The sequence below is a fragment of the Silurus aristotelis genome (genome assembly GCF_946808225.1).
Source record: "Silurus aristotelis genome assembly, chromosome: 4".
NCBI classification, from domain to species: Eukaryota; Metazoa; Chordata; class Actinopteri; order Siluriformes; family Siluridae; genus Silurus; species Silurus aristotelis.
Window position 1 is genome coordinate 2,322,586 of NC_139577.1, and position 25,327 is coordinate 2,347,912.

Genomic DNA, 25,327 nt, shown 5'->3' on the forward strand with positions numbered 1-25,327 from the left:
GTGTGTGTGTGTGTGTGTGTGTCAGCATTTCATTGAACACTCAGTCTCAGATTAGTCAAGATTTTGTATTTCAAGACAAAAGGAAACCCTTTCAGTGGAGACTTCATTGCTTTTGATGCAAAACAAACAATCATCCAGACTAACATAAGTATCAACCAAACTCAATCCATCAAAAAGGGACTTGTTTTCAACACTAGTCACTAAAAATCATCAGTTTTGGAATGTTACACCTCCTGTCAGTCAGGAAAGGGTCACATGGATAAAAATATTCCTACATGAAATCCAGACTATTGAACCTGCTCTACCTGTCATGGGAGAACTTGGATCATGTATAATCTTATACACCTGACAGAGGTTACAGACATTTTGCAAGACAAAAGCTGTGCGTTTGCACATTCCTCAAAAAAAGCCTCTATCAATCTATGCAAAGACATGCCATCCTTACATATCCCAATTAATTAATTACACATACTAGAAGTCCTGTAGACTAGAGATGGACAAAATGCATTAATAGAAAGTATATAACGTTTTAGATTATATTTACATTATTACTAATGTCCAAATAATGGCAGTATACAGACTTATATACATACAAGTGGCCAATGAAAAAAAAAAAATAACAAGAAACAAGAAACCGAATTCCTCAAATCAATAAAAAAAAAAAAAAAAAAAAAGATTAAAGACAAAACCACTGCGTTTCCGCCTTTAACCACGTGACCGGAAGTTACTAACAAAAGCATGGAAGGCGTTGCCATGACAACCTGTGTTCGACGCCTCCAGCTGGAAGTACAGCGACAGGTGAGAACACGAACATTACAATTACTTTTAAATCATTATTTTCACATAGAGTGCGATTACCGCATTATAAAGGAAGATACTTATTTATAGAAAGTTTCATTGTAGGAAAAAATATGGGAGACGATATTTTCTCATTTGCATTATTAGCTGGGGCTAATTAAAATCATATACTGATCAACTGAATATATGTATTATGTATTATTATGTATTATATATATACATATATATATATATATATATATATAGACCAGATGTTATTTGGTATTATTTAGTGCTGCATTGTTGCCAATGTTTTAATCAGCTTTTAAATTTTTTTTTTTTTTTTGTGTGTGTGTGTCCATCGAACAACAATCTTAGGGTCAGAACCAGAAAAAAAAGAAAAGCAGATGATGACAACTTAATGTGCTGGGAACAAGCTTCAATCTCTAACTATGAACCTACAAGGTTGACCCAGAATGTAGGTGTATTAAACACAGTGTTTTGATATGCACAGCACATAATGCTATGCCATTCCTATTCTGAAGATGATCCACTCAAATGTTCTTCTCTTTGCTCTTCTGCAGTGTTAGACATGTCTGCATCAGGCAACCAAACTCAGAGGCACTCAGCCATGCAGCGCAAGCTGAAAGAGCTTCTGCGTTTTGTGGACAAAGCTGACATCCAGACAGACAGCTCAAGTCACCAGGGTCTTAACAGCCTCACTAATAAACCCCTCTACAGCCGACCACTCAAGCCGATTCAGACCGAGCCTCAGTGTAAAGACACGGAACCAACTCACAAAGCTGATGGGGAGAAGGTGACTGATGGCCTACAGAGCTGCACTATAGACACTAATAAACCTAGGATCCAGAAACGTGAGGAATTGGTTACCACTAATCTGACAGGAGGGTTGGACAGGCCAGAGCTAGGTAAGATGAGAAAAGCAAAGCAGGATGGTTGTACAGAGTCTCAGACGAAGAAACAGGACAACAGCTGGTTCACACACACAAACAAAGCAGGGGTCACCCGGAGCGATCGACTGCGCCAGGGGCGGTGCATTGACAAACGGCCAAAAGACCTGATAAACAGGAAGTGTCAGAGTTGGAGAGAAGCAGCAAAGCGGCATGAGAGCAAGCTTCAGCAGGTTCGTACTATACATACAAACTTCTTCAGCAGTTTGAGCTACAGGAGCTCGTCTGTTAGATCGGACCACACGTCCAGCCTTTATTCCACACGTGCATCAATAAGCCTCGGCCGCCCCTGACCCTGTCGCCGGTTCACCACTGTTCCTTTCTTGGAGCACTTTTGATTCTGACCACTGCAGACTAGAAACAGCCCACAAGAGCTGCATTTTTGGAGATGCTCTGACCCAGTCGTCTAGACATCAGAATTTGGCCTCTGTCAAAACGCTCGCCCATTTTCACTGTTTCAAACAGACCAACTTTGAGAACAAAATATTTAGTTGCTGCCTAATATATATCCCACCTACTAACAGGTGCCATGATGAGGAGATAATGAGTGTTAGTAACTTCGGCACTTATAACGTCCTAATGACCATGTTATACCTGAAGACTGTCTATAAATGTGGACTATTCTTTTAGTCTCTAACTTTACCTTAACTTTTTTTTTTTGCAGGTCTGTTAGATTATTAGTCTTTCATTCTTTTTTCAAAATTCCCTAAACACTGATATCTCTCAAAAAAACAGGATTTTCATTTAAAAGCCTTGTGAAATGGCTTCCTGGCCCATTTGACTAATGATCATGATCTTTGTCTTCATTTGAATAATCCAAAAAGCATTTCATTACTCGAATGCATTAAACTCCACTGAGCAGATGCAACGTCAGTAAAAAACAATTGAAATGCAGCAAAATTTCAGACACGTTTTCAACAAAATAATGCAATTTTTTGTATTATTTAGAAGCCATACGAGGCCCACATCGTCTCATCGTATAGGTTTGGCTCGGCTGTATGTGGTTGAGAACGCAGACAAATTAGACTTAATTATCTCCGAGGACAGCGAGAGACTGATGCACATTTTCGACAGAGAAAATTGTTAATGTGTGTGTGTGTGTGTGTGTGTGTGTGTGTGTGTGTTAGGCACTGAGGAAACTTCCAGCAAGCAGAGGTCCCTGCAGAGAGCGCCTCGGAGTATTCAGCGACGTCTTTGATGACGTGTGCAACGGCTCACGTGCATTTGGCGACATCCTCCGAGAAATCAAGGTGAGACACTGTAACACACACGGCCATGTCTCACACACCGGAGTGCTTTCTTTCCTGATGATTTACATCAAAGCATTAGTCGCATTCGTGTTTATAGAAATGATCCATTATAGCCGTATTATTTTTATGTTTAAGTATAAAATATTTTTGTGATTTTATGTTGTATACAGAAAGAGTACGATTTGTTCGTCGCATCACTTCTTACCTCACAGTCACTTCTCCAGGACAAGGTGAGAGCTTTGATGAAAACAACTCTGATGTTTGAAACAGCTGTCAAAATCACAAACTTCTGAATCATCAGATGATTGAGGTGGACCAAACATCTCAGTATGGACCAAATGTTTTCATAAGTATAGGAACATCTGATCAATGTTAAGATCAATGTTAAGATCTAAGCGTTACTTTGATTAGCTTGATTATTAGCTCTGTTGATAGCAAGTCCTAACAAAGAATAATTCGGCCTTGTGTTCAGTCTGCTGATCTCCCTGTCGAAGCCTCCACAGAAGGACCCGAGCTAAAGGAAGCAGCAAGTCAAGTGTTTTTACTGGAACAGGAAGCCAAGAGGGTTTTAGAGGAAAATGACAGGTATTATTTTCAATTCATTTGGATTTTCTCATGCAAAATAATTGTTTACACTAAATTCACTTCTATTCCGTTATAGAGTCAGATTAGAGTATGAAGACGTTCAACTCAAAGCTCTGGTAGACCAGAAAGAAAAAGGTACAAAGTAGAAGAACCCATAATCACAAGCAAATCTTTCAGCACTGTTCAGTGATTTACTTTCTCGCACACACACACACACACACACACACACACACACACACACACACACACACACACACACACACACACACACACACACACACACACACACACGTTTAAATAACTTCAAGTTCATATACACCATATAGAGAAGCTTGTAGAAACCTGACACATATGATGAAACATCTTATTCCAGAAAACATCCTATTCCACATTTAATGCCCATTTGCAGTTATAATAACCTCCACTCTTCTGGGAAGAGGTTTCACTAGACTCTGGAGTGTGCTCGTGGAGAGTTGTGGTCATTTAGCCACCTAGGATTAAAGGCAGACCTCTATAACAGGAGAACTTCCACCCCAAAACGTGTAAAGTATCTTCATAGAGCTGGCTTTGTGCACAGGATTCTAGCTCGACTATAGTAGAATTTAATGCTACTGCCTTCAAACACATTTTTATACATTCATGTGCCTCCAACTTTGTGGTAAATGTCGGCTGGAAAATCAGATACTTTTTTGTCCATATAGTGCATTTCTACAAAAATAATATTTCACCAGCAGCTTACTATTTATATCACAGTGTTTTTTTATTTATTTATTATTATTTGTAACATTAAAACAAATGTTTCTAAAATGATAAATTTACTGTGTGTTTTTTCCTGTGAGGTTTAGAAAGCTGTGATACCCGTCGACGTGATGAGGACCCGTTCTCAGGAGTAATGCCGTGTGAACGCTCCTCCGTCGCTCAGGTGGAGGCTAAGAGACAGCAGGTGTGGAAAGTGTGGGGTGAGCTGAAGGACCTTGAGAGAGACATCAAGGAGATGATGATGTCCTCTGTAATCACCAGTGCTCTGGAGACCAGCATCAGAGACTCAGAAGTACGAACTTCTTTTGCGTCTGTTCCGAGAAGAACACTGTGCTCTGGCTAAGCGGACGTTAAACACTGACTGTCTTTTTTCTGCCTTTAGGATGAAATCTTGAACATTGCCGCATCAAATGTACGTCTCCAGAGAGCCAATAAGGTAACGAGGGACAGGAATGGGGTTAGAAATCCGTACAAAGTGTAAATCATATGGCATAAACTGTCCTTTTTTTCTTCATTTAAAGGATCTCGAACAAAACATTTCACTGGTCTTGAGCAACGCGCTAATCAGCGAGGAGACAAAGGCGTATGTACTGTCCCCATCTTGCTATGCAGGCAGAATGATAGAAGAATGATATTTATTGGTTTCTTTTCTTTACAGGCAGATTTGGGAGGACATATGGACCACACTAAAAGGACATAATAAGGACACTTAACTAATAAAATTTTTTTTTTGCTTTTCTTTACTTCTATAAAGTATGCATCCTAATTTTTAATATTCTCAAATCATCTTTTATTGCTTAAGTGATATAGTAACATGGGGCTTCTTAAAAGGGTTGAAACTATGCTTAGGGAAGACAGCCGTCTTTCACTTTGTTCTGTGAGTGACTCAGACTCTTTAGTAGGAAAGAGGCAGAGAACTTTTGGACTAATAAGATGGTGTGTAAAGCTGTTGTCAGTAGAAGATAAAGTCTACCAGCTATCAGTCAGACACAAGGATGAAGTAAAGCGATTGATAACACGATCTTTTTTACACCGTGTACTTTTGGAATCGGCTTCATGACGAGGAACCCGAACCGAGGAACGTGCCTTCGAGAGGAACGTTTACTGCAGCCAGCAATTCCAATAAACAATGCCCTTTGACCAACCATGTGCTGGTTCGCTCCGATTTTGTGTTTTTGTTGTTCATCGGTTTAACCACTAGATGTACCACAAAGCCTTGCCAAAAAAAAAAAATTGCAATAAATCGGCCAACCCGATGATTGCGTTCTCTAGTTTTACTTTTAATACTCTCAGTGTGGATTGTCTTGGCACTATTCCATTTTATTTAAAAAAGAAAATGACCTCAAAGGCAATGACCGTACTTTCGCCAAAGTGAAAGAGTTGACACGATCATCCTTTTATTTTAAAAGAAGCACAAACTGCCAAGAAGAATAAAGAGGGTGTGTGGCTGCAAATATGCTCTCTCCTCTATCCTTAGCAATAGAAACCGCTGTGCTTTTTGACCTTAGCACCAGCCAGTGCCTCGCTGTCTGCTTGATCTAATCGGGGATCAAAGTCCTGTCCATGAGGCGCTATCAGTAGCAGGCTGTTACGCTCTTTCACTTCAAAGACACTCTTCCCACACAAGACTGGCTTGTGTGCTTCACCACCATGTCTCGGTGTGCCCTCGTTCTTCTGCTCTGCCTCTCCACGGGCCTCGCTGCAACACTCATCACTGCCGTTTCTGCTGAGGAGCCTCCTTTGGCTCCTGAAGCCGCAGCAGCTGAAGAGCCGAACCTGGATACAGTCCTACAGGCTGCTGGCGCTGAGGGAAACCAGGTCAAAGATGGTGCCAGCACTACCCAGGATGAAGAGGATTCCGACTGGGGCATGGGCTCCATCAGAGGCAGCTTTCAAGCAGTCAATGGGTATTTTGACTCGTTACTGGAGCTGATGGGAGGCCGCGATGGCGTGTGCCAGTACCGCTGCAGATACGGTGAGCAAGCCAAGCGAATTGTTGACGTACAGAAAGCTGTGATGTAATTTTACTGAATGGCTTAGTTTTACTTCATGTCAATCGCACCACTCCTGGCCATGGACAACCCTGAAAAGTTGTCTTAAAGAAACTAAATGGACAAAGCTTGATTCTGTATTTCATGCTGATTTGATCATGTGTTGGTTCAATAAACTACCATTAGAGAGTCAGTGTGAAATGTTTGCTAAGTCTTACAAAACTATTGCTTCAGAGTTTTATCCTAAATCCGAATAACAGCAGCACGGTTACGTAACGAAGCAGATTATATCAGAAGGAGGAACCTTCCGTAGTTGAGAACTTTAGGGTGTCTGGTGAGCTATTGTTTTCCTAAGGATTAACGATGTCTTAAATCAGGGTTGTCCAATCTTTTCCACAAAGGACCGGTGTGGGTGCAGGTTTTTCATTCCAGACAATCAAGGGCCACACCTGATAGTTATTTCAAATGAAAATCACTCGATTTAAACAGGTAGAATTTGGTGTGGACTTGCTTGGTAGGAATAAAAACCTGCACCCACACCAGCCCATTGTGGAAAAGATTGGACACCCCTGTCACTCCATTAAAATGTAAAGATGTGGATTGTTTCACAGTGTTTTCTCCTCCAAGTAACACAGGCATGTTTGTTGATTGACAGGTAAAGCTCCACAAGCTCGTCCAGACTACCAGATGCCTGAGCCCAATGGCTGCACATCCTCTTTGCTTGGTTTCCAGGTACCAGAAAGTGTATGTGTCTTCTGAAACAATACTAACAGACTAACACCAGCATGTGTTTCCATGTTCATTGTACTTTTACGTAAACTGTACTCTAATGTAAAAGGTACTCAAGGTATAAATCATAAAGCTTTAAAATCTCCCTTAATGAAACCAACCCAGTGATGCACTTTTTTTCAAAAAGATTTTTCATTAAAGTAATAATAATCAAAAGAGTAAATGTGCACTCTTGGGAAGAGGGAAACCCCCTGATTTCATCCATTTTTTTTTTCCTAAGAGCATAAGATCAAATGAATTAAAATCACCCGTTTCTTATACACAATGTTCTACCACAGTTTGACATGGGAATCCCAGCCATGACCAAGTGCTGTAACCAGCTGGACATTTGTTATGACACGTGCGGTTCCAACAAGTACCGCTGCGACACCAAGTTCCGCTGGTGCCTCCACAGCATCTGCAGTGACCTAAAAAAGAGCTTGGGCTTCATGTCGAAGGTTGAAGGTGAGAACGCGGTCATGACTCACACACATCCACGTTTGCTGACTTGAAGTAAATAAGATCTTAGAAGAACAAGGAGGTCTGTGTGATACTGACAATGTTAAAGATAACAAAGCTGTTGCTTTGCGTTACGACACGGATGCACTTTGTACACTCTAAAATCTCCTTTCTGGTTTATCTACATCTGCTTGCTCTTTCCTATTTCTACACAATGTGTACTTGAAAATAACTAATAGCCGTATAAACTGCCACTCTCTTCTCGCAGCTTGCGAAGCATTTGCAGACACCATGTACAACACGGTTTGGACTCTGGGCTGCAGGCCGTTCATGAACAGCCAGAGGGCAGCATGTATCTGTGAGGGAGAGGAGAAAGACGAGTTGTAAGACCTACCACTCCCCTTAGCCAAGCGCAATGACTCAACCATTACCATGCGCCTTCAAACTCGACCAACATGAGCTCAGCGAACTCCTAAAGAGAGACTTGTGTTGCTGAAACCTCATTGGAGCAAACGACTGACATGCTTCCTGTGGATGCCAGGGTTTTTGTTTTCCATTTTTATTATTTAGATATAGGTTTGGGTTTACAGTTTTATCTAAATGGTAAACTCCTCTGGTGCTGCTGGAGGAGAGCATTCCTTTAGTACTCCTATAGGCCTAATGTTTTAAGATCAGTCAGGGTTATATTCTAAATGAGAGGACAGAGTGGAATAATACTGTAATTCTAAACTTAAGACACATTACGAATGGTTGGAAGAATCCACTCCACCCCCACCAAGTGACAGTGTGCTCCCCGGACTTAATGCAATATATTCGTAATTTATTATAGTTCAGCGCTGAGACTTTCAGATTGACATTTCACCCACTTTTACAATCCAAACACTGGCATATAATTTATAAATAATGTGGTTTTATTTCACACAGATTTAAAACATTATAAGACTCAAGAATTTCATGACCATCTACTCTGTCGCATCCGAAAGTTTCTAAGTTATTCTGAACTTTTGAATGAATATATTCTGAATAAATGTCAGACTCGAGTCACATCTTGTACGTGGTTTTTTTTTTTTTTTTTTTTTCTTCCTCATACTAAAATGGTGCTTCAGCAGGGACAAGAATAAACCTGTGTCTACAAATAGAGCTGTGCATTTGGTTATATAATGTGGATATATAAAGGAAAATAAATGTGTCATTCAAATTGAGGAAATGTGTTCAAGATTTACACATAGAAATCCATTAGACTTTTTAAGGACTGGTAATAAAAAAAAAAAAAATTTAAAAATAAAAAAAAAAGGGCAAAATATCTGTTTGGGACAAGAGGTCTGCATCAGGACTTTCAGGAAGTTCATGTGACCAGTAATATTGTGGAGGTGGAAGTTTAAGTGTTAAGGGATTGGAATTTGGATCCGAAGGTTGTGAGTTCAAATACTAGCCACACAAAGATGCCAATACTGGGCCCCTGAGAAAGGCCCTTAATCTCATAGCTGCTCAGTTGCTAATAAAGTTGAGATAAAAGTAAGTGAATAAGGGCATTCTCCAAATGCTATAAATGTATTGTTAAGCAGTATTAACGATGGTGATGATTCAAATTAGAATTTAAGAAAGTTTAAAAAAGGTCATGGACATCTACATACATACATAATTCATGCCCAAGAAGGATTATATACACATGCATCTCTGGTTAAGACTAATTATGAACTGAAGTGATGTAGCTGAGGTCGATGAACTTTCAGAACCAGAATTCACACAGCATGCTGAAAGTGCTTACAATTTTCAATTTACAATGTGCATAGAAACAGGATTTATATGTCTTTTTTTTTTTTTTTTTTAAGATTTACCCTGTTTGGCCAGAGTCAGCTGTGATATTTGCATAGAATTCATTTGCATATGATTTAAATACAGAAATCCTTCTTGTGCATTAACATGACTGGAGAAGCTACAACACACTGCAAGCAAAAAAACATTGATCATTCATCCACGCTGAGCATGATATAGAATAAGCATTATAAAATATGTATCATTTATTACGCGTATTCCTTTATTTAAAAAAAAAAGGTGCACTTGTATATTAAAAGTGTATGCAATGATTATTTGTAATAGACATAAATGTAAAGCTTGCATAACCACTGTTCAGGCTTTATGCTTCCGTTAATGATTGTATGATGGTACAGTATACTGGAGTAAAGGAGTGCGCTATTGGCTCAGAGACACCTTACACGTGTATGTCGTCAGTGCATCTGAGTAACGTTGATAATTCTTAATCCTTCTGGTTGCAGCTGGCAGAATAAAGAATAATGGATAGCGATAAACAGGATTATGCTCAAGTGAACAAACAATCAGAGGTTACAGAATGGTGGATGGCAAACGTGTGTGTGTGTGTGTGTGTGTGTGTGTGTGTGGGTGGGTGGGTGGCTGGGTGGGTTACGGATCTGGCAGAATGACAATGGGTCCTCCGGTGAGGGTGCGTTTCTCTTGGTGTTGTTCGGACCAGAGGTTTCGTCTCAGACGTCTGCGGCAGCCTTGCGTGCAGCGTGACTCTCCCTCACCACACACTAGCACCCGGCAGTGCAGGTAGACCTCCTACATACACGAAAAGACATTACACGAGTCAGAAGATAATGTACAGTATCAAATCACACAAATATAAGAGTTTTACTGTATATTCATTCATTCATTCATTTTCTCCCGCTTATCCGTAATTCGGGTCGTAGTAACCATTTTTTTTTGAGGACCAACCCAATGTCCTTGATGTGTATAAACCTAGCCAGCTACACACAAAATTTCTCTCGCTTTCTGTCCCTTTCTTGATTCATTAACTTTTTGTGTGTGGAAGCAAGTCTAATAAGGCCACATGGCATTCCATTTCTTATATCGTAGTTCAAAGTAAAGCCTAGAAGCACCCACAATGAGTCCTTCAGAATAACTAACATGGAAGCATGTAGCATGTAATGGAAATTGAGCTTAGGAAAAACACAATCATTTGACTGGAAACTGGCATGAGTTTGGGACTGCGGTTCTGCTTTGTCACATCCATCCACCCTTAAAGATTTGAGGATTAGTTTTCTGTTTCAGCAAAAAAAAGCTGATCAGGGTTTAAAGTAATACATAGAGCAAGGCTTTTCGATCTCAGATGGTTGCCTGCGGAATGTCTGGCCGAGCATTTTTACTTACCCCATTGTCACTGCCGATGAACTTGAAGACAGGAACCTGGTAATGTTTGGAGAGCTGATCTTTAGCCGAGAGCTGGCGTACAGTCTCATCTGAAACACAGCTGATGGAAAGAAAACACCAAAGAAGGCAACATGCTAAAGAGCGAGTTTTATCTGAAACAAACTCTTTTGAAAAACAGAATCAGTTTTAAAAAGATATAGAATAAATAGCAAAAGGCCTCAGATCACTCACCCGTCTTTAATGAGGTAATATTTGAGAACTTGGTCAGCTTTAGGGCCAGGCGTAGCAAAGCAGGTCTCCACAAGAGCAGCAAGGCCCTCCACACGCTCACGTGGCTCCACGCCGAAATACAGCGCGTCACGTAAGCGCAGCTGAGGAGGACTGTTGTACGGCTCGGAGAACTCCGAGTTCTTAAACAGCTCGAGTGTGAAGGGAAAGATGCCCTCACTGTGTGCCGATAGCTCCAGGGCAGAGTTGTGTAGACTGGGAAGGTAACCATCCGATACCTCGTAGTGACCCGGGAACTCGCACGTGATGGGCAGCAAAAGTTTGCTGGTGCGTACAATTACCTCACCGTTGCTGGTTGGGCTTGACTTTGGCAGTCCAGTGACCAGATTTGTGCCAATAATTTTGTCATCAATAACCTAGAGATGGAAAAAGTATTTTGTAGCTAGTGGTCCAGAGGCGCTAGTAATGACTGCTGGGCAGGGGATTTTAGCCAAAAAAACATTGTTACATCTGGAAAAAGGTGACAAATCACCTCAGAAATCCACCACATGCAAAATCAACTGAGAAATAATTACACAAACTCATTCAGTTTACTCTTTTTGACTTATTAAAAACACAATTCATATGGCCAAATTTTTCCATGTGGGCAACCTATTAGCAATATACTGCTAATGGAGACTGTTTGACTGAACTTTCCTGACCACTGCGGGTTTTAATGCTATTCTTCAATCATCTATGTTACTAACATTTGTACAGGTATAAACCCGCTGGCATCAAACCAGGGACATGTATTTTCTTAAGAAAGTTTTACTCAGGTGAGTTCCTGAGTGAGCAAAACACGTTCTTTGACAAATGAGAATCATCAGTGGCTGTCATGTTTCTCCTCACCTTGACTACAGTGCCGCAGGTCTTCAGGCTGAAATGAAGGTTGATGTGAGTGCCGTTAGAGATTCCACGACACGAGGAATTTGACAAAAAGAGCTCCAGGCCACCCACAAGGTCTTTGGGAACAGACACATCAATAGAGCTGGGATTGCACAGCACAGGCACTGGACAGGAAATAAAACACACCGCTTTTAACCTCTGACTAAACTTTAAAATTTACAGAACAAGATTTTTATAAAAGATAAAAAATTCAATAAAATAAAAAGTTAGTTTTTTTCCGACTGTAATTCTAGATGCAAAATCAGTTGGTGGTCTGGCAACCCAAAAGTTGTCAGCCCTAACCCAATCTACTCTAAACCTAGACCAAAGCCCAGTGTGTCCAAATTTGAATTTAGATGTTTATTTACACACATACACACACTTCAAAAAAACTAAAATACATGAGTGAGGTTTTGCTGACCCTGGCAGCTTTTTTTGTCCTCCCCCAGTGTTAGGCCTCTTGGACAGTGACAGTAATACGACTCAGCCTCCGACGAGCAGCCGTGGCTACACCCTCCATTTACGTTGTGGCAACCTGCAATCTCTTCATGCAGCCAAAAGACACCATAAATCAATCATTATCAGAGTTAAGTGCTTCGTATTCACTTCAGTCTATAAGGGGCTGAGTCATACCATTGCAGGTCCGTCCGTCAGCATCCAGTACACGGCCTGGGCCACACTCACACCGCCACGAGCCCCTAGTGTTCACACACATCTCAGCACATCCGCCATTGCTACTCTCACACTCATTTAGGTCTGGTTTGAATAAAGTAAAAGAAGTTTTGTTAGTTTTTTTAGACAAAAAAGTGAACAGATCAGTAAATAACTGATTAAATGACAGCAGGAAGGCTAAATAACTAAACAATGGGTGACGGAATGAGAGTTGCAGATAGTTACTTATAATATTGAATAGAGATTCTGTCTGCACAGGATAGAAAAAACTAAAATACTCCTAGACTTGATTTCGCAAGTATTGCTTTTTCAATACCTATTAAACCCACATTCATTCACACAATAAGAACAATAAGTACATTAAGAAACTTTGACCTACTAAAAGGTACACAAGACACTGAGATACAAAAGTTTAAAAATGACGGCTGAAAACCTTTATAAACATCCCCCTCCCCAACATCCATCTCTCACTGTCTCTTGGCTCACCAAGACACGTCTGGGAGTCTGGCCCCAGAACAGTCCCAGCAGGACAATGGCACTCTAGTTGCAGGGGACACCCTGGACCAGTGCACTCCACTTCATCACAGATGTCGTAGAAATCTATCGCACACAAATTACTCAGGCTTATATTCACAGCAATTAAATAAAAAAAGGTAAGCAAAATGTAGACATGCATGACAAAGCAGACTTACGGCCACAGTACACATGAAAGCATACTGAGGGGCGGGGCAGGCGATATACATAGTAACCCCTGGGACAAGCTTTCACATCCACTGTCCCACGCCAATGGCAACAATCATCATTGAAGCTTGCGCACGTCGGCAACGTGACAATGCCTTCGGAAGGCAGCGGGTGACTGCCGTTGAGCCAGATGGGTGCGTGGGTGCCACAGTGGTTCTCCTCGATGCAAAAGGTGGGCATGGCATCACCCGCCATTCCAGTGAAGCGATACCACTGACCGGCTACATGGCGGTCACACAAGGGCACACCAGCAGAGTTGTTGACATGGTAGTCGGTATTCCTCCAGGGCTCATTCAGACTGATGTAAGCTGTGCACGGATCCGGAACTGGACATGGGTGTAGGTATGAAAATGGCAAACTTTTATTTATATATTTGTAAAAGTATAAATACCAAAGCAACAAAGTTCCATTCAAACATCTGGATCAGAGTGTGGAACCAACTCCCAACTCAATCCATTCTAACCCTCAATACAGGCTTCAAAAGGAATAAACACATTTAGTAAATAATCACAGGGAAATTATTCGTTCTTGTGAAGACTCAATAATAAAATGTAGAACTTTTTCTTCTAATTAAGTCCGGAGAAAACCTCAATCCAGAGGATGAATAAGCACTGGGTAATCAATATCTCTCTCGACATAACTTATTAAGAAGCTAGTGCATGTATCCTGCTGTAAATTACAGACGATGTGGTGTGACCCGAGTAATTCCTAGAACATATAAAGTGGTGGTTGGGGTCATTTTTAAAATATAGCATTTGAAGGAACAGTTCCAGCAAAGTAAAGATTTATTTAATTGCAGCATAAACCTCTAGAGATGGAAAAGATTAATAATAAAAAAATTATTCTCCCTGCTCTTCCTTTCCACCAACAAAAGAATTCATAGCAGTAAAGTGCAATCACAAAGCAGGGAGTACACAGAGGTCTCTCTCTTTAGGATGTTCTGATAATAGAGGAAGTATTGGAGGCCAAGGATCGGGTCAAGGTGACATGCTGTAAACACAAGATGTACGTCCTCTGGCCAAAACAAATTTTTTTCCACTATCTTCTCCTCCTCCAGCATCTTTTTTTTTTTTTTTTAGATGGCCAAATCATACTCTAGATAACTGGACTGAGCCTGGGGGAATGAGGCACATATGACTTGTTTTTGGATAGACTACAAAAAATAATAATAATTAGACTTTTACATGATGACTTGGCGTGAATCAGAAATACTTGAAGACAAAAGCATTAATGAAATGTTTCAGATTTCTTTTGTTTGTTGGTCAAATTGGCAAATGTTTATGCAAATTTAATATACCGCATTATAAATCTGCACACTATTTGGTCAGCAATTAATTCGGAAAAGATTATCGCTAAAAGTCAAGGCAGGGTTTTCAAACTCGCAACATTTGCATAGCAACTCTAAAATGTTCATTGCCGTTTATGTGAAAGCATCGTCTTAAATATGTTTCATTCGCATTAGAATATTGTCCAAATACTCACAGTGTCTTTTCTTTAAACTATCATTTCAATTAATTCAGATGATCTCTAAAGATTTTCTCCAGGGGGTTAAAGGGGGAAAAAGTCCAGACGCATACAATGTACAATATGTTGGACATCTTTCACCAAGAACTTCAGTGGGTTTTGAGACTCTGGTTTTGCCAATTTACTGTATTTCAAAATTCAGCCAATAAAAAAAATAAAAGCACTTACACTTACCCGTGATCTGCTGAGTGGCTACAATGTGGAGGGCCGACAGAAATATGAGCGCATCCATCAGCAAAGTGGACAGCATGGCGACTCCGGTCTTACGCAAAGCTGCAACTTGTGAGTATTTTAAAAAACAGAGTCTTTAAATCTAGTGTTTTATCTCAGTACAAAAGGGATGGGTCCATGTCTGAGTTGTGTACTGTGCTGTCAAAAGACAGGACATCTGTCTCACCTTGACCTTCAGTCCTGTCCTCTAGCCCCATACAACACACATACACACAAACACACACACACCTCCGGTTTGTGACAGGGTCATCCTTTCATTGTTCCCAAACTAATCAGTCCTACATTGAGCTCATACATAATCCACATACAGATCCGGGGCAGCTGCCCAGAGCGGTTTTAATAATTGACAGTACAATATCAATCAGTACAGGCAGCAAAAACCTGAGCAAAGCAGCTCTCACCCATGTTTAATTACAGGAATTGGTTCTTCCATTAGCTGGACCATTAAGAAGTATGAGCTGGAATGTGTCAAGCATCGTATCCCATTACTGTATATTGCTCAATAAAGTTTAAATAGTTGAAAACAACAACAAAAAAGATGTTGACACGGGAGAATATTTTCTTCTATAGCCGTTCATGGAATCACCACGATAGAATATCTGTTTAACATTCCTGCAGTCATCTGAGCTGTAAATTCCATTTTTTATTGGGTAGGAAGCAAGACTACAGGAAGCGCAGATATGAGGATTTGGGAAGGTCAAGGCTCGGCTGTTCAGTCCTAATGTAAACATGCAAAATCATGCTAAACCCCAAGCCACGTTTCTCAACCTTGTGGTCGACGCAACTTTTCTTTCAATCGCAGTCTGGTTTGAGCAACCTGGGCGTTTCGTTTACAGTATTAGAACACACAATTGCATCACAGATTCCTACTATGAATATTACACCATACTGTATACACACACACACACACACACACACACACACTACAAGATGTGATTTTAGAGTTTGAAAGGAAATATGACAAAGCCAAAAATAATACTCAAAACAAACAAACAAAAATAAAATAAAACTGACACTCGGTTCCAAAACTGGATAAGTATTTATTGATAAGTGAATTACATTTCTCTTTTATACACATTTCATAAATGATACAGGAGTTTACATTTGTATTTTTATATTCTTCCGATATCACAGCATCTGATGCCATTGATAAAAGCAATCATGAAATGAAGAAAATATGTTAATGTGAACGCAACAAGTTTTTATTTATATATATATATATATATATATATATATATATATATATATATATATATATATATATATATATATATATATATATATATATACACACACACACACACACATACACACACAATTTTCTTCAGTGCATCTGGTAAAAATGTAAAATAATGCACTCCTCTGACAATTTATGTGCTGTGGAAAATGTGTGGGCTTATGAAGAGGTACATGAAAGATATAAATGTATAGAGAATGAGAGAAGAAAAAAAAGAAAAAAAAGAACAAGTAATGCGTGGCTGGACGTTTGCTGCCTATCTATCTTTCTGGGCAGTCTCAAAAGCACATGGTAGGAAATTAAAAACTGCACTAAATTCCTCGACATACTGGTATTCTTTAAACTTTGCAGCTTTTTTGGGTCATTTTTATATAGTTTCCCCATGTAAACATTACATTCATGCAACACCTGCTTTAGAATAAGTTCCATATATTACATATACTCTTGTAAGGGAAAAAAATAAAGAAAAGAAAGGCAAAGCAGACAAACACAAGGCAAACACAAAAAAATAAAAATAAAAAAAATCAATGAAAACAATAATTTTTAAAAAAAAGTAAAAATGCTCAATGGTGATAAAGTCTGAGGCATTGACCAGTGAGAATGGTTTTGGTTTCAGCTTTGCAGGGCGATTTAGGAAGTGTTTTTTAGACACCGTGTCTGCCCTTCGCTTCCCTTTTGCACGTGCAACAGCAAACAAGGATTTATGATTATCGACGGTACCAGGACGAGAGGCCAAAGGGGCGCAGAAAACGATTGATTTAGTCGCTATTGATCAGGACCGATATGGATGGAAACGAATTACTCAATCGCACTCGCAGGGTCGTACAAAAACAGTTCGACTGGCGATCGTATTGACGGAGGTGTATATCGACGAGGCGGTCTTACCGCGACAGCATTTCCAAACTTTGCGGGATGAAGGCTGAGAGCGGCGAAAACCTGTTCCTTGTGAAATATGGACGCAATTATCGAACTACCTGCGATAAGCTTCAGATTCATCACTGTAGACCACTGCAGTCTCTTTAAAAACCATATTCCAATGCTCGCAACACAATTTCAGCTCGCTTATTCAGATGTGGCCTTTCCTGGATTGATATGATTGTGCTTTTCCTTCCTATCAACGTCAAAGTTTTTCGCGCGCCATGTTCGGAAACGCATCGACGGATTTTTTCCCCCCGACTTGCCGTTGTATGACATTTCGCTGATTAAATAAGTAAGCCGTGTCTCAACATCAAGCTCCAGACAGTCCCATAGCTCATTTTGCCATGCTGAGCCACTGGGTATGTGTGCTGTGACTGCCTGGAGGGATATACACATGGAGAAATGTCTCATTCGCAGTGCACAAAAGCCAACATGCAGAATTAGGCTTTGTATTATTTTACTGCAATGGAGATTGCAAGGCTGTTCGATTGATCACTGGCATCAATCTGAGCAAATGCTGCATGGGGGTGCTGCAGAAAAACCACACACATCTTTTGAATGCATTCTCTATATATTTTCTATACAATCATGATGCCTTAATAGTTAGAAAGGCTTTTTTTTGGCGGTTTGAAGCATCTGCAGCACATCTAAATGAATAAAGGAAGATATTGTAAGAACCCTCTGAAAGTACAGCAATGCACGCAGATTCTTCTGAGACACAAATATGAGTTATGGCGTGATTCTTACTCAACTTCACACGGAGCACCTTGTCCAGAAGAAATGCATGCATGTCTTTTATGGAGAAAGAAATAATTATAATAATAATAATAAAAAAAAAAAGCAGTGTGCGTATTTAAGCGGTCCACTATTCCATCCACAGATGTAACTACTTCAGAATGCATCTGTTCTAAAGCGGGTCCCCCTAAAGACGCCATGTTCTAGATGAAACAATGCAAAAGTCACGCGCTACGGCATGCCGCAAAAAAATCTGCGCGAGATTACCAACTACGTCTAGGATCTAATATATTACACGGATCTCTTTTACGCTTCAGGATATTCTTGGCATACAGAGGAGCTGTGCAGGTGCACGCCTTGATTTCGTCTCTAATATTTGACTTTATTTATTTGTAACGCAATCGTATGATACAGTAAACAGCCCGGGGAAAAGTCTTGAAGGATGGATGCGTCTGGCTCGGAAGGGCTGAGGCTGAGAGACCAGGACGTGGCTGCACAGGGGTGCTGTGAGGCACTGTGGGTAACAGTTTTCTGGCACAGAAAAGAAGAGGAAACCTTCTGAATCTGTCACTGGTGTGTTCCTCTGTCAATCTCCACAGGTTTGAAAGCAAAAAAAAAAAAAAAAAAAAAAGGCGCATATGTGGACTAATTCGATGTCACCATTCATAGACTGCATTTGTGATATATATATATATATATATATATATATATATATATATATATATATATATATATATATATATATATATATATATATATATATAAAAAAAGTGAGTTATTTTGTGTGTTAAGCTTAGTAATTTTGTCATTTCATATCAGGAGCTGCATTATACAAAAAAAAAAAAAGGCCTGATCCGATGTAATGACATGAAAAGGAAAAGAATAAAAAAACGAAAGAAAGAAAGAACTCCTCCACCAATATGAAAGAAAAAGCTTAGTTCATTTCCTCACCCATTATAACAAATATAATAATATAATATGGCTTTCAAAATTAAAAGTGCCCAAAAATCTTTTTTTTTTTTTCATTCTTTTTTTTTGGAATAATTCAACACACAGTGATGTTTAGCCGGTAGATCTCTGGTCTGCAGCTTGCAACAGGTCTGTACAGGAAGTGATGCTCATCACATGACTCCTTTCTCCTCGGACACACTTAGCAGCAGTGTGGTTGAAGTCCTGTTCCAGCTCTGTGATTTGCACAGGATTGCGACTGAGACACAGGGAGATGTCGGCGGCAGTCCAGAGTCCCAGCCGGTAAAGGACAGGAGGGGACAAGAGGAGACAGAGAGGACAGCTCTGCTCCAGGCAGGGATGTTGGGGCAAAAATAGCTCTCCTGCATTTGATTGTATCCCCCAGCATCAATGTCCAGGGCTAGGAAGAAAAACAAAAAACAACAAAAAACAACAAAAAAAAAAAAAACACACCCAAAAGCCCAAGATCTTTCCTGTGCCAGATATACAACTCCACTGTAAAAAATAGGTCTTTAGAGTTTGTCTTCTTTCTCTTTTTTAAAGTACACGCTTTAAGTGCTGAACCACAGAGCATGTGTCTACACTTTGTTGTTTATTCAGCATGTATAGGAGATATTGTGTCCATACCTAGAGGTCACTTCCTGTTAGGTATCAGGAGCTTTCTGCAGGCTGCTGCTGTTCTCTCAGTGTTCCTGTAGCGTTACCAAAGCGCACAGGTCTGCAGGCACAACTAGCAACGTTTACCCTCCGGCTCCTCCGGCAGAGGGGCTTCAGGTGTTCGTTCTTTTGCTGAATTTCGTTCCAGCCCCTCCTCCTTTACTTTTACTCGCCATGTTTAAGCAGTTTTTGAAACCAAATTATAGAACATAAAAACGGTAGAAATTTTAAAAAAAAAAAAAAGAAAGAAATTCACTATGTCAAAAAAATCAAGAGGTGGCAAGGGGGAAAAAAAAGAAAAAAAAAGGAAAAAAAAGGAAATGAAAAAAAGAGTGAACGTGGGAACAGGGAAAGGAGAAAGAGAGGAAGGAGGGAAGGAGGGAGAGGGAAGAAAGAAAGAAAGAAAGAAAGGAGGAAGGGAGGCTTTCACTTCCTCACATCAATCCTTGCTGGTGCTAATCTGCTGGATGGGGAGGTGCAGCTGGAGGGGATCTCTCAGGCGCTTCAGGTCCAACTCGGCCTGAGAAAGAGGGAGAGAACGGAGGAAGAGGAAAGAAAGGAGGGAGGGACGGAGAGAATCGGGGTCATTCGGGTAGTGCTATTTTAAAGGGCAGGGATAATGTGTGTTTGTGTATAGATATGTCAGCACACCTCAGCAATTGCGTCCTTCAGTTTGTTGTACTTTTCGATGTCGAAGCTTGTCCTCCTCACTCCCTTGTGGAAGAACAGCAGATACTGTCTGTCTCTAGCATCAGGGTAGATGTACTCCTGTACGTGGGCAAACACAGCACAAGGTTACACTTCACTCTTCTTTCATAAAAGAAAAAAATTTATATTTCACGTCAACTGTGATGTGAACGTCAGGTTGATATTCAAAGGTAATGAACAGCTCCTACACAGAGGCTTGTGTATGACCAAGACTAATAATACAAGGATTAAATATGGAAGGAGTCGTACTTGTAAGGGTTTTATTACAGTCAAGACTTCCTAGGTTCAAGACAGAAGGGTTTACACACTTTCTGGCTTGTTGAGATGTTGAGAATTTGAGAGAGAAACACAAAGAAAGACAGAAAGAGAGACCAGTAAGGGAATGACTGTTTATTGCAGCTAAAACGTGGTGGAAACATGTACCAACTTGTCTCAGATCTTCATTCAAATGTTGCACCTCAACCACCTCCAACCCCGTTTAAAGAATTCAGATGTGGCTGAGTTGTATGTTGTGAAGTCTCGATTACATAAAAAACATGAGGACCTAATCCGTATAGAAAAAAAGCGTAGCTGAGAGCTACTAGGGAGCGCCGCAGCGGATCATCCGTCTCCATACCCCCCCCATGTCCTCTACATCTGTCTCTTTCCCTCACCACATCCATTAACCTCCTCCTTGGCCTTCCTTCCTGGTGGTTCCATCCTCAGCATTCTCCTACAGATATACCCCATGTCCCTCCTCTGTACATGTCCAAACAATCTCAATCTCACCTCCCTCACCTTGTCTCCAAAACGTCCTACATGCGATGTTCCCTCTAATAAATTCATTTCTAATCCTGTCCATCGTCGTCACTTCCAATGAAAACGTTAACATCTGCAGCTCTGCTACCTCCAGCTCCACCTCCTGTCTTTTACTCAATGCCACTGTCTCTAAACCATACATCTCAGGTCTCACCACAGGCCTATACACTTTCCCTTTCACTCTCACAGATACTCTTCTATCACAACTTACTCCTGCTATCACTCTTCTCCACCCACTCCACCCTGCCTGCACTCTTTTCTTCACTTCTCTAACACTCTCTCCTCTCCTTTACTTTGCACTGTTGACCCCAGGTATCTGAACTCCTCCACCTTTTCCACCTCTTCTCCCTGTAACCGCACCACTCCACTGCCCTCCCTCTCATTCACACACATGTACTCTGTCTTACTCCTACTGACTTTCAGTCCCCTTTTCTCCAGCACGCATCTCCACCTCTCCAGGCTCTTCTCAACCTGCTCCCTACTCTCACCACAAATCACAATTTCATCCGCAAACATCATAGTCCAGGGAGACTCCTGTCTGACAACGTGTCCATCACCACTGCAAACAGGAAAGGGCTCAGAGCTGATCCTTGATGCAGTCCAACCTCCACCTTTAACCAGTCTGTCGTTCCTACTGCACACTTCACTGCTGTCACACTGTCCTAATACATGTCCTGCACCACCCTCACATACTCCTCTGACACACCAGACTTCCTCATACAATACTACAACTTCTCTCTCCACCCTGTCGTACACTTTCTCATTGGCAAACACACAATGCAACTCCTTCTGACCTTCTCTATACTTCTCAATCAACATTCTCAGAGCAAATAATGCATCTGTAGGGCTTTCTCAGCATGAAACCATACTGTTGCTCACAGATGGTCACCTCTTTTCTCAGCCTGGCTTCCACTACTCTGCACATCTCCCTTATTATTATAAACGGTACCAGCAACCTCCTTCTCCATTCCTCAGGCATCCTCTCACCTTCCAAAATCCTGTTAAACAATCTGGTTAAAAACTCCACTGCCATCTCTCCTAAACATCTCCACGCTTCTACTGGTATGTCATCTGGATGGCGCTCTTTTGTATGGTTTTGCTCGATGTATTGACATTACCTTATTTGTAACTCTGATTTATATCATCATCCTGCTCAACTACTACCAAGAAAATAATCAAATAAAACTCCAAATCATTCTTTTGCAATAGTCCACTACAAACAAATACTAATCAAGCTGTAATGATATATATTTATATAGATCACCACTAGTGTGATATTACGCCGTATCTGAACGTATTGATGTTATCGTACCTGGCGTGTGAGCACGAAGTAGGCATACATGGCCATAGCTGTGCCATAGGTGATGAAATAGGTGACGGGCTCCATGATATCCCATGAGTACTCCCACCAGGTTAGCCGTGCCAGCACGCCAAACTGGGTAGCCATATAAGCCATGCCTCCCCACAGCACCCAGGTGGTCCGGCGCTCTGCTTTCCTGCTGAGCTCATCTTTCACCTGAAACACGCAGCGAAAAAGTTCATACAAGAAAATCGGGTAGGTACAGTGAACAAGTCGGTACAATTTTAGATTCTTAGATTCGAAATAAGACCACATGACTAGAGGTCAACCGATTCATCGGTTTTGCCGAATAATCGCCACCGAGAGCAGTTTCCCGGAACTATTGGGAAAAATCCATACACGTTTTTGTGGCTTGCATCTGTTGCAGGAGAGTCATTACAATAGCGGCCTCTAGAGGCGAATCACTGACACTACGTGCTACAAAGCCACTACAAAAACGCTTTTCTGACACGGGGTGTTAAAAATATAATGTACAAAATGTGTTATTTCCGCTCCTTTTTTGTTGCAGTTAATTTTTTTAAACATTAATTATTATGCTTCATAAAATTAGCAATCAACCTTGAAATTTCTTCTCTGTTTTAACATACCGTATTAGTATAATACCCTTAATGGACATAACCAACCTCTATATAGCATGTATGCAAATTGGAACGATTAAAAAGCTGCAAGCAACAAATACAAGTCACCTTTTCCAGCGGGCGAAGCTGGGAGTTGAGATCCTCCAGCCGGCCAATCAACTCTCTCTCTTTGTTCAGCTGATGCTCCTCTATGCGCAGAGTCGTGTAGAGCTGCTGCACCAGTAGCTTCACGTCGTTCAGCCGCTCTGTGTCCTCGTGCGGCAACAACTCTGATATACACACGTAACAAACGCGCACAATCATTAGCTACATGTAATATAAAGAGAAAAATGTTTGATGCACCCCTTAACTCTTACCTCTTCGAGGTGGCCGGACAAGGTGCGTGGTGTCATTAATGACTAGCTTAAAGTCGTCCAGCAGCAAAATGTCGATCCCTGTAGAGGAAGCTACCCTCGCGCCATCTATAGGAAGACGAGAGTAACATCGTGAGGGTTCTCCCTCTGACTTGGCCGAGTAGAGCGAAAGCAATTTTCATGCAGCAGTGTTAATGCTAAAGGTGTCGCAGGATGCAATGTGCTGATGGGAGTCCGGGCAGAGATCAGCCAGCAGGCAGCTTAGTGTACCAGGACTAAAATGTGCTTTTAAAATGAATTTGCGTGTGGGGTTGTACCTGTGGAGTAGATAGCGACTCGGTCGATACCCCGGTCCTCAGTTTGCAGCTGCTGGAGAAGGACTCCCACGCTGTCGCTGAGGGGCTTGAGGGTGAACTGACAGCGTTCCTTTCGAGACGGCAGCCTCACCGAGATCACCGGCAGGCTGTTCTGATACACCACCGTCACCTCTGAAAAGACACGCACACATTATTGCCGTTGCAGCGCTCGTTAAACAGTCCCCCGTGCCGCAGGAACTGAACGCCGTTGCTCCTTATGATGGACCGTGAGACAGCATGGGTCTAAATGCCAAGGCTTTTGCTTAATGCCATTTGCACCTGACACTAGTGCGCTGGCTTTATGGCTGGGTCATGGTTGTATCATGATGCATTCTGGGATATGCAGAGCCGGCCTTACTAGCAGTAGAGGGCAGTGTTGCAGTAAAGTGCTATCTTCATGCATGCACAATTTCTAAACACCTTTTTGCGATAAATGATTCTAACCATAATTTTCTAAAGCATATTTTGGTCTAAGCAAGACTTTACCCAGGATTTTACTTTTAAAAGTGTCATTTCTATTCATTTTTAACAATAAGTTTATAATCGGCTCTGGTTGCTGCTTGATTGGGAAAAGGATTTATTTAATCATTATCATGGACAGCATCTTTTTCATACATGGTGGGAGGTGAACAAACACGCCTAACTACACAAATAAAGATAACAGTATTTAGCATTAGGCACCCAGCCAGATTTTGGTGGTGGGCCGAAGCGATGACATGCACTACGTTCTTTTGGCAGTATTCAGGGTGAAAAGAACTGGAAAGAGATACAATTCTAATATTTATAAGGAATTATTTAGTTTCAATAAAACCTCCTAAACGCACGACGACTTCATTACGCTGGGAAATATGCGCTGAAATATATCGACCTCTATGGGAGTCTGTCTGTTGGTAAGAAAAAGGGATGGCCTGGAGGCATCATCTCAGCGTGCATCACTTTTATGACTCGGGAAGCGTGCGTTTGTCGATGTCGACTCGAGCTTGCGTTCTCGGTAGGTTCGAACTACGGCGTTTTTTTTATGGGGCACGATTACAGCTGATATTACGCTTAATGAGGAGTCGTTTTTATAGTTTGCGTTTTTAAGTGCAAATGTCTGAGGAGGAAAATATGACTAGTTCAAATGTCTCTTCACTCAGTTTAACACCAGCATGAGACCAGTAACAATTCCGTTATATTTTTAGATGAATCTACCTGCTACGTGCACCACACCCACCTCATCAATCATTTCATTGTACTCCTACATTTTGTTTTCTATTTAACCTTCACTCACAAAAGCTTTTTTATCTTTACCTTTTTTTTTTTTTTTACTCTGGCACCACAAGAGGCCAGTCTTGAAGCCCCTGCTATTAAAATGTACCACAGGCAGAAATAAAAGCCTAGTCTGCAGCACGACTGTACTCGCAGCATGGCCCATCTGCTGGAATCTGGTCAGCGTTTTCCTCCATCTAAGCAGACGCCATTCATCCGTGCATCCTGATTCTGATTCATCACGCCTCCAGCGTGCACTCGGGTCAACAGAATGGCACCGAATTTGTACTTGTTTTATAAATACAACTCTAAGTCCTACAATTCAGAACAATCTCTTGAACTTAAACCAGTCGATCTGC

The 25,327-nt window shown here is 41.0% G+C and overlaps 4 protein-coding genes across 6 annotated transcripts in view; 2 read left to right on the forward strand and 2 right to left on the reverse strand.

Annotated features, from left to right (window-relative positions):
• The first annotated feature begins 735 nt into the window (after nucleotides 1–735).
• On the forward strand, nucleotides 736–5,596 carry LOC310725439 (uncharacterized protein C6orf118-like). 2 transcript variants are annotated; one of them, XM_083540376.1, is made up of 11 exons: nucleotides 736–798; nucleotides 1,156–1,255; nucleotides 1,362–1,921; nucleotides 2,876–2,998; nucleotides 3,169–3,228; nucleotides 3,471–3,583; nucleotides 3,660–3,718; nucleotides 4,429–4,634; nucleotides 4,725–4,778; nucleotides 4,864–4,925; nucleotides 5,001–5,596. In XM_083540376.1, exons 3-11 carry the CDS (start codon nucleotides 1,370–1,372, stop codon nucleotides 5,053–5,055), a joined length of 1,284 nt encoding a protein of 427 aa, XP_083396502.1. In that variant the 5' UTR covers nucleotides 736–798; nucleotides 1,156–1,255; nucleotides 1,362–1,369; the 3' UTR covers nucleotides 5,056–5,596. The 2 variants fall into 2 exon arrangements, with proteins under 2 accessions (XP_083396502.1, XP_083396501.1); XM_083540375.1 differs by having other exon boundaries at nucleotides 748–798; nucleotides 4,423–4,634; nucleotides 5,001–5,190.
• Nucleotides 5,597–5,880: 284 nt separating this feature from the next.
• On the forward strand, nucleotides 5,881–8,604 carry pla2g12b (phospholipase A2, group XIIB). Of its 2 annotated transcripts, none has more exons than XM_083540378.1 (4): nucleotides 5,881–6,317; nucleotides 6,989–7,065; nucleotides 7,401–7,566; nucleotides 7,829–8,604. In XM_083540378.1, exons 1-4 carry the CDS (start codon nucleotides 5,993–5,995, stop codon nucleotides 7,945–7,947), a joined length of 687 nt encoding a protein of 228 aa, XP_083396504.1. In that variant the 5' UTR covers nucleotides 5,881–5,992; the 3' UTR covers nucleotides 7,948–8,604. The 2 variants fall into 2 exon arrangements, with proteins under 2 accessions (XP_083396504.1, XP_083396503.1); XM_083540377.1 differs by having other exon boundaries at nucleotides 5,883–6,317; nucleotides 6,989–7,077.
• Nucleotides 8,605–9,566: 962 nt separating this feature from the next.
• Nucleotides 9,567–15,141, reverse strand: oit3 (oncoprotein induced transcript 3). The gene is made up of 9 exons (XM_083540379.1): nucleotides 14,995–15,141; nucleotides 13,248–13,622; nucleotides 13,042–13,155; nucleotides 12,517–12,639; nucleotides 12,305–12,427; nucleotides 11,848–12,008; nucleotides 10,963–11,375; nucleotides 10,732–10,831; nucleotides 9,567–10,140 (listed from the first exon to the last, which is right to left on the reverse strand). The coding sequence occupies exons 1-9, from the start codon at nucleotides 15,068–15,070 to the stop codon at nucleotides 9,982–9,984; spliced, it is 1,644 nt and encodes a 547-aa protein (XP_083396505.1). The 5' UTR covers nucleotides 15,071–15,141; the 3' UTR covers nucleotides 9,567–9,981.
• Nucleotides 15,142–19,694: 4,553 nt separating this feature from the next.
• mcu (mitochondrial calcium uniporter) overlaps nucleotides 19,695–25,327 on the reverse strand; it is a 37,420-nt gene continuing 31,787 nt past the window's right edge. The window contains exons 4-9 of the mRNA XM_083540501.1: nucleotides 23,682–23,852; nucleotides 23,368–23,472; nucleotides 23,120–23,280; nucleotides 22,386–22,589; nucleotides 20,219–20,335; nucleotides 19,695–20,087 (exon numbers count right to left, since the gene is read on the reverse strand). Coding sequence (XP_083396627.1) covers nucleotides 20,007–20,087; nucleotides 20,219–20,335; nucleotides 22,386–22,589; nucleotides 23,120–23,280; nucleotides 23,368–23,472; nucleotides 23,682–23,852 — 839 coding nt within the window. The 3' untranslated portion in view covers nucleotides 19,695–20,006. The remainder of the gene's footprint in view (nucleotides 20,088–20,218; nucleotides 20,336–22,385; nucleotides 22,590–23,119; nucleotides 23,281–23,367; nucleotides 23,473–23,681; nucleotides 23,853–25,327) is intronic.

Coding starts and splice junctions, on each gene's coding strand:
- oit3 (XM_083540379.1), bottom strand. CDS start 15,070: ATGCTGTCCACTTTGCTGATGGATGCGCTCATATTTCTGTCGGCCCTC. Junction 12,428..12,516: donor TGACGGACGGACCTGCAATG/GTATGACTCAGC, acceptor GGCTGCATGAAG/AGATTGCAGGTTGCCACAAC. Junction 10,832..10,962: donor TATTACCTCATTAAAGACGG/GTGAGTGATCTG, acceptor TCTTTCCATCAG/CTGTGTTTCAGATGAGACTG.
- LOC310725439 (XM_083540375.1), top strand. CDS start 1,370: ATGTCTGCATCAGGCAACCAAACTCAGAGGCACTCAGCCATGCAGCGC. Junction 3,719..4,422: donor GGTAGACCAGAAAGAAAAAG/GTACAAAGTAGA, acceptor TTTTCCTGTGAG/GTTTAGAAAGCTGTGATACC. Junction 4,926..5,000: donor ATCAGCGAGGAGACAAAGGC/GTATGTACTGTC, acceptor TTTTCTTTACAG/GCAGATTTGGGAGGACATAT.
- pla2g12b (XM_083540377.1), top strand. CDS start 5,993: ATGTCTCGGTGTGCCCTCGTTCTTCTGCTCTGCCTCTCCACGGGCCTC. Junction 6,318..6,988: donor CCAGTACCGCTGCAGATACG/GTGAGCAAGCCA, acceptor GTTGATTGACAG/GTAAAGCTCCACAAGCTCGT. Junction 7,078..7,400: donor GTTTCCAGGTACCAGAAAGT/GTATGTGTCTTC, acceptor GTTCTACCACAG/TTTGACATGGGAATCCCAGC.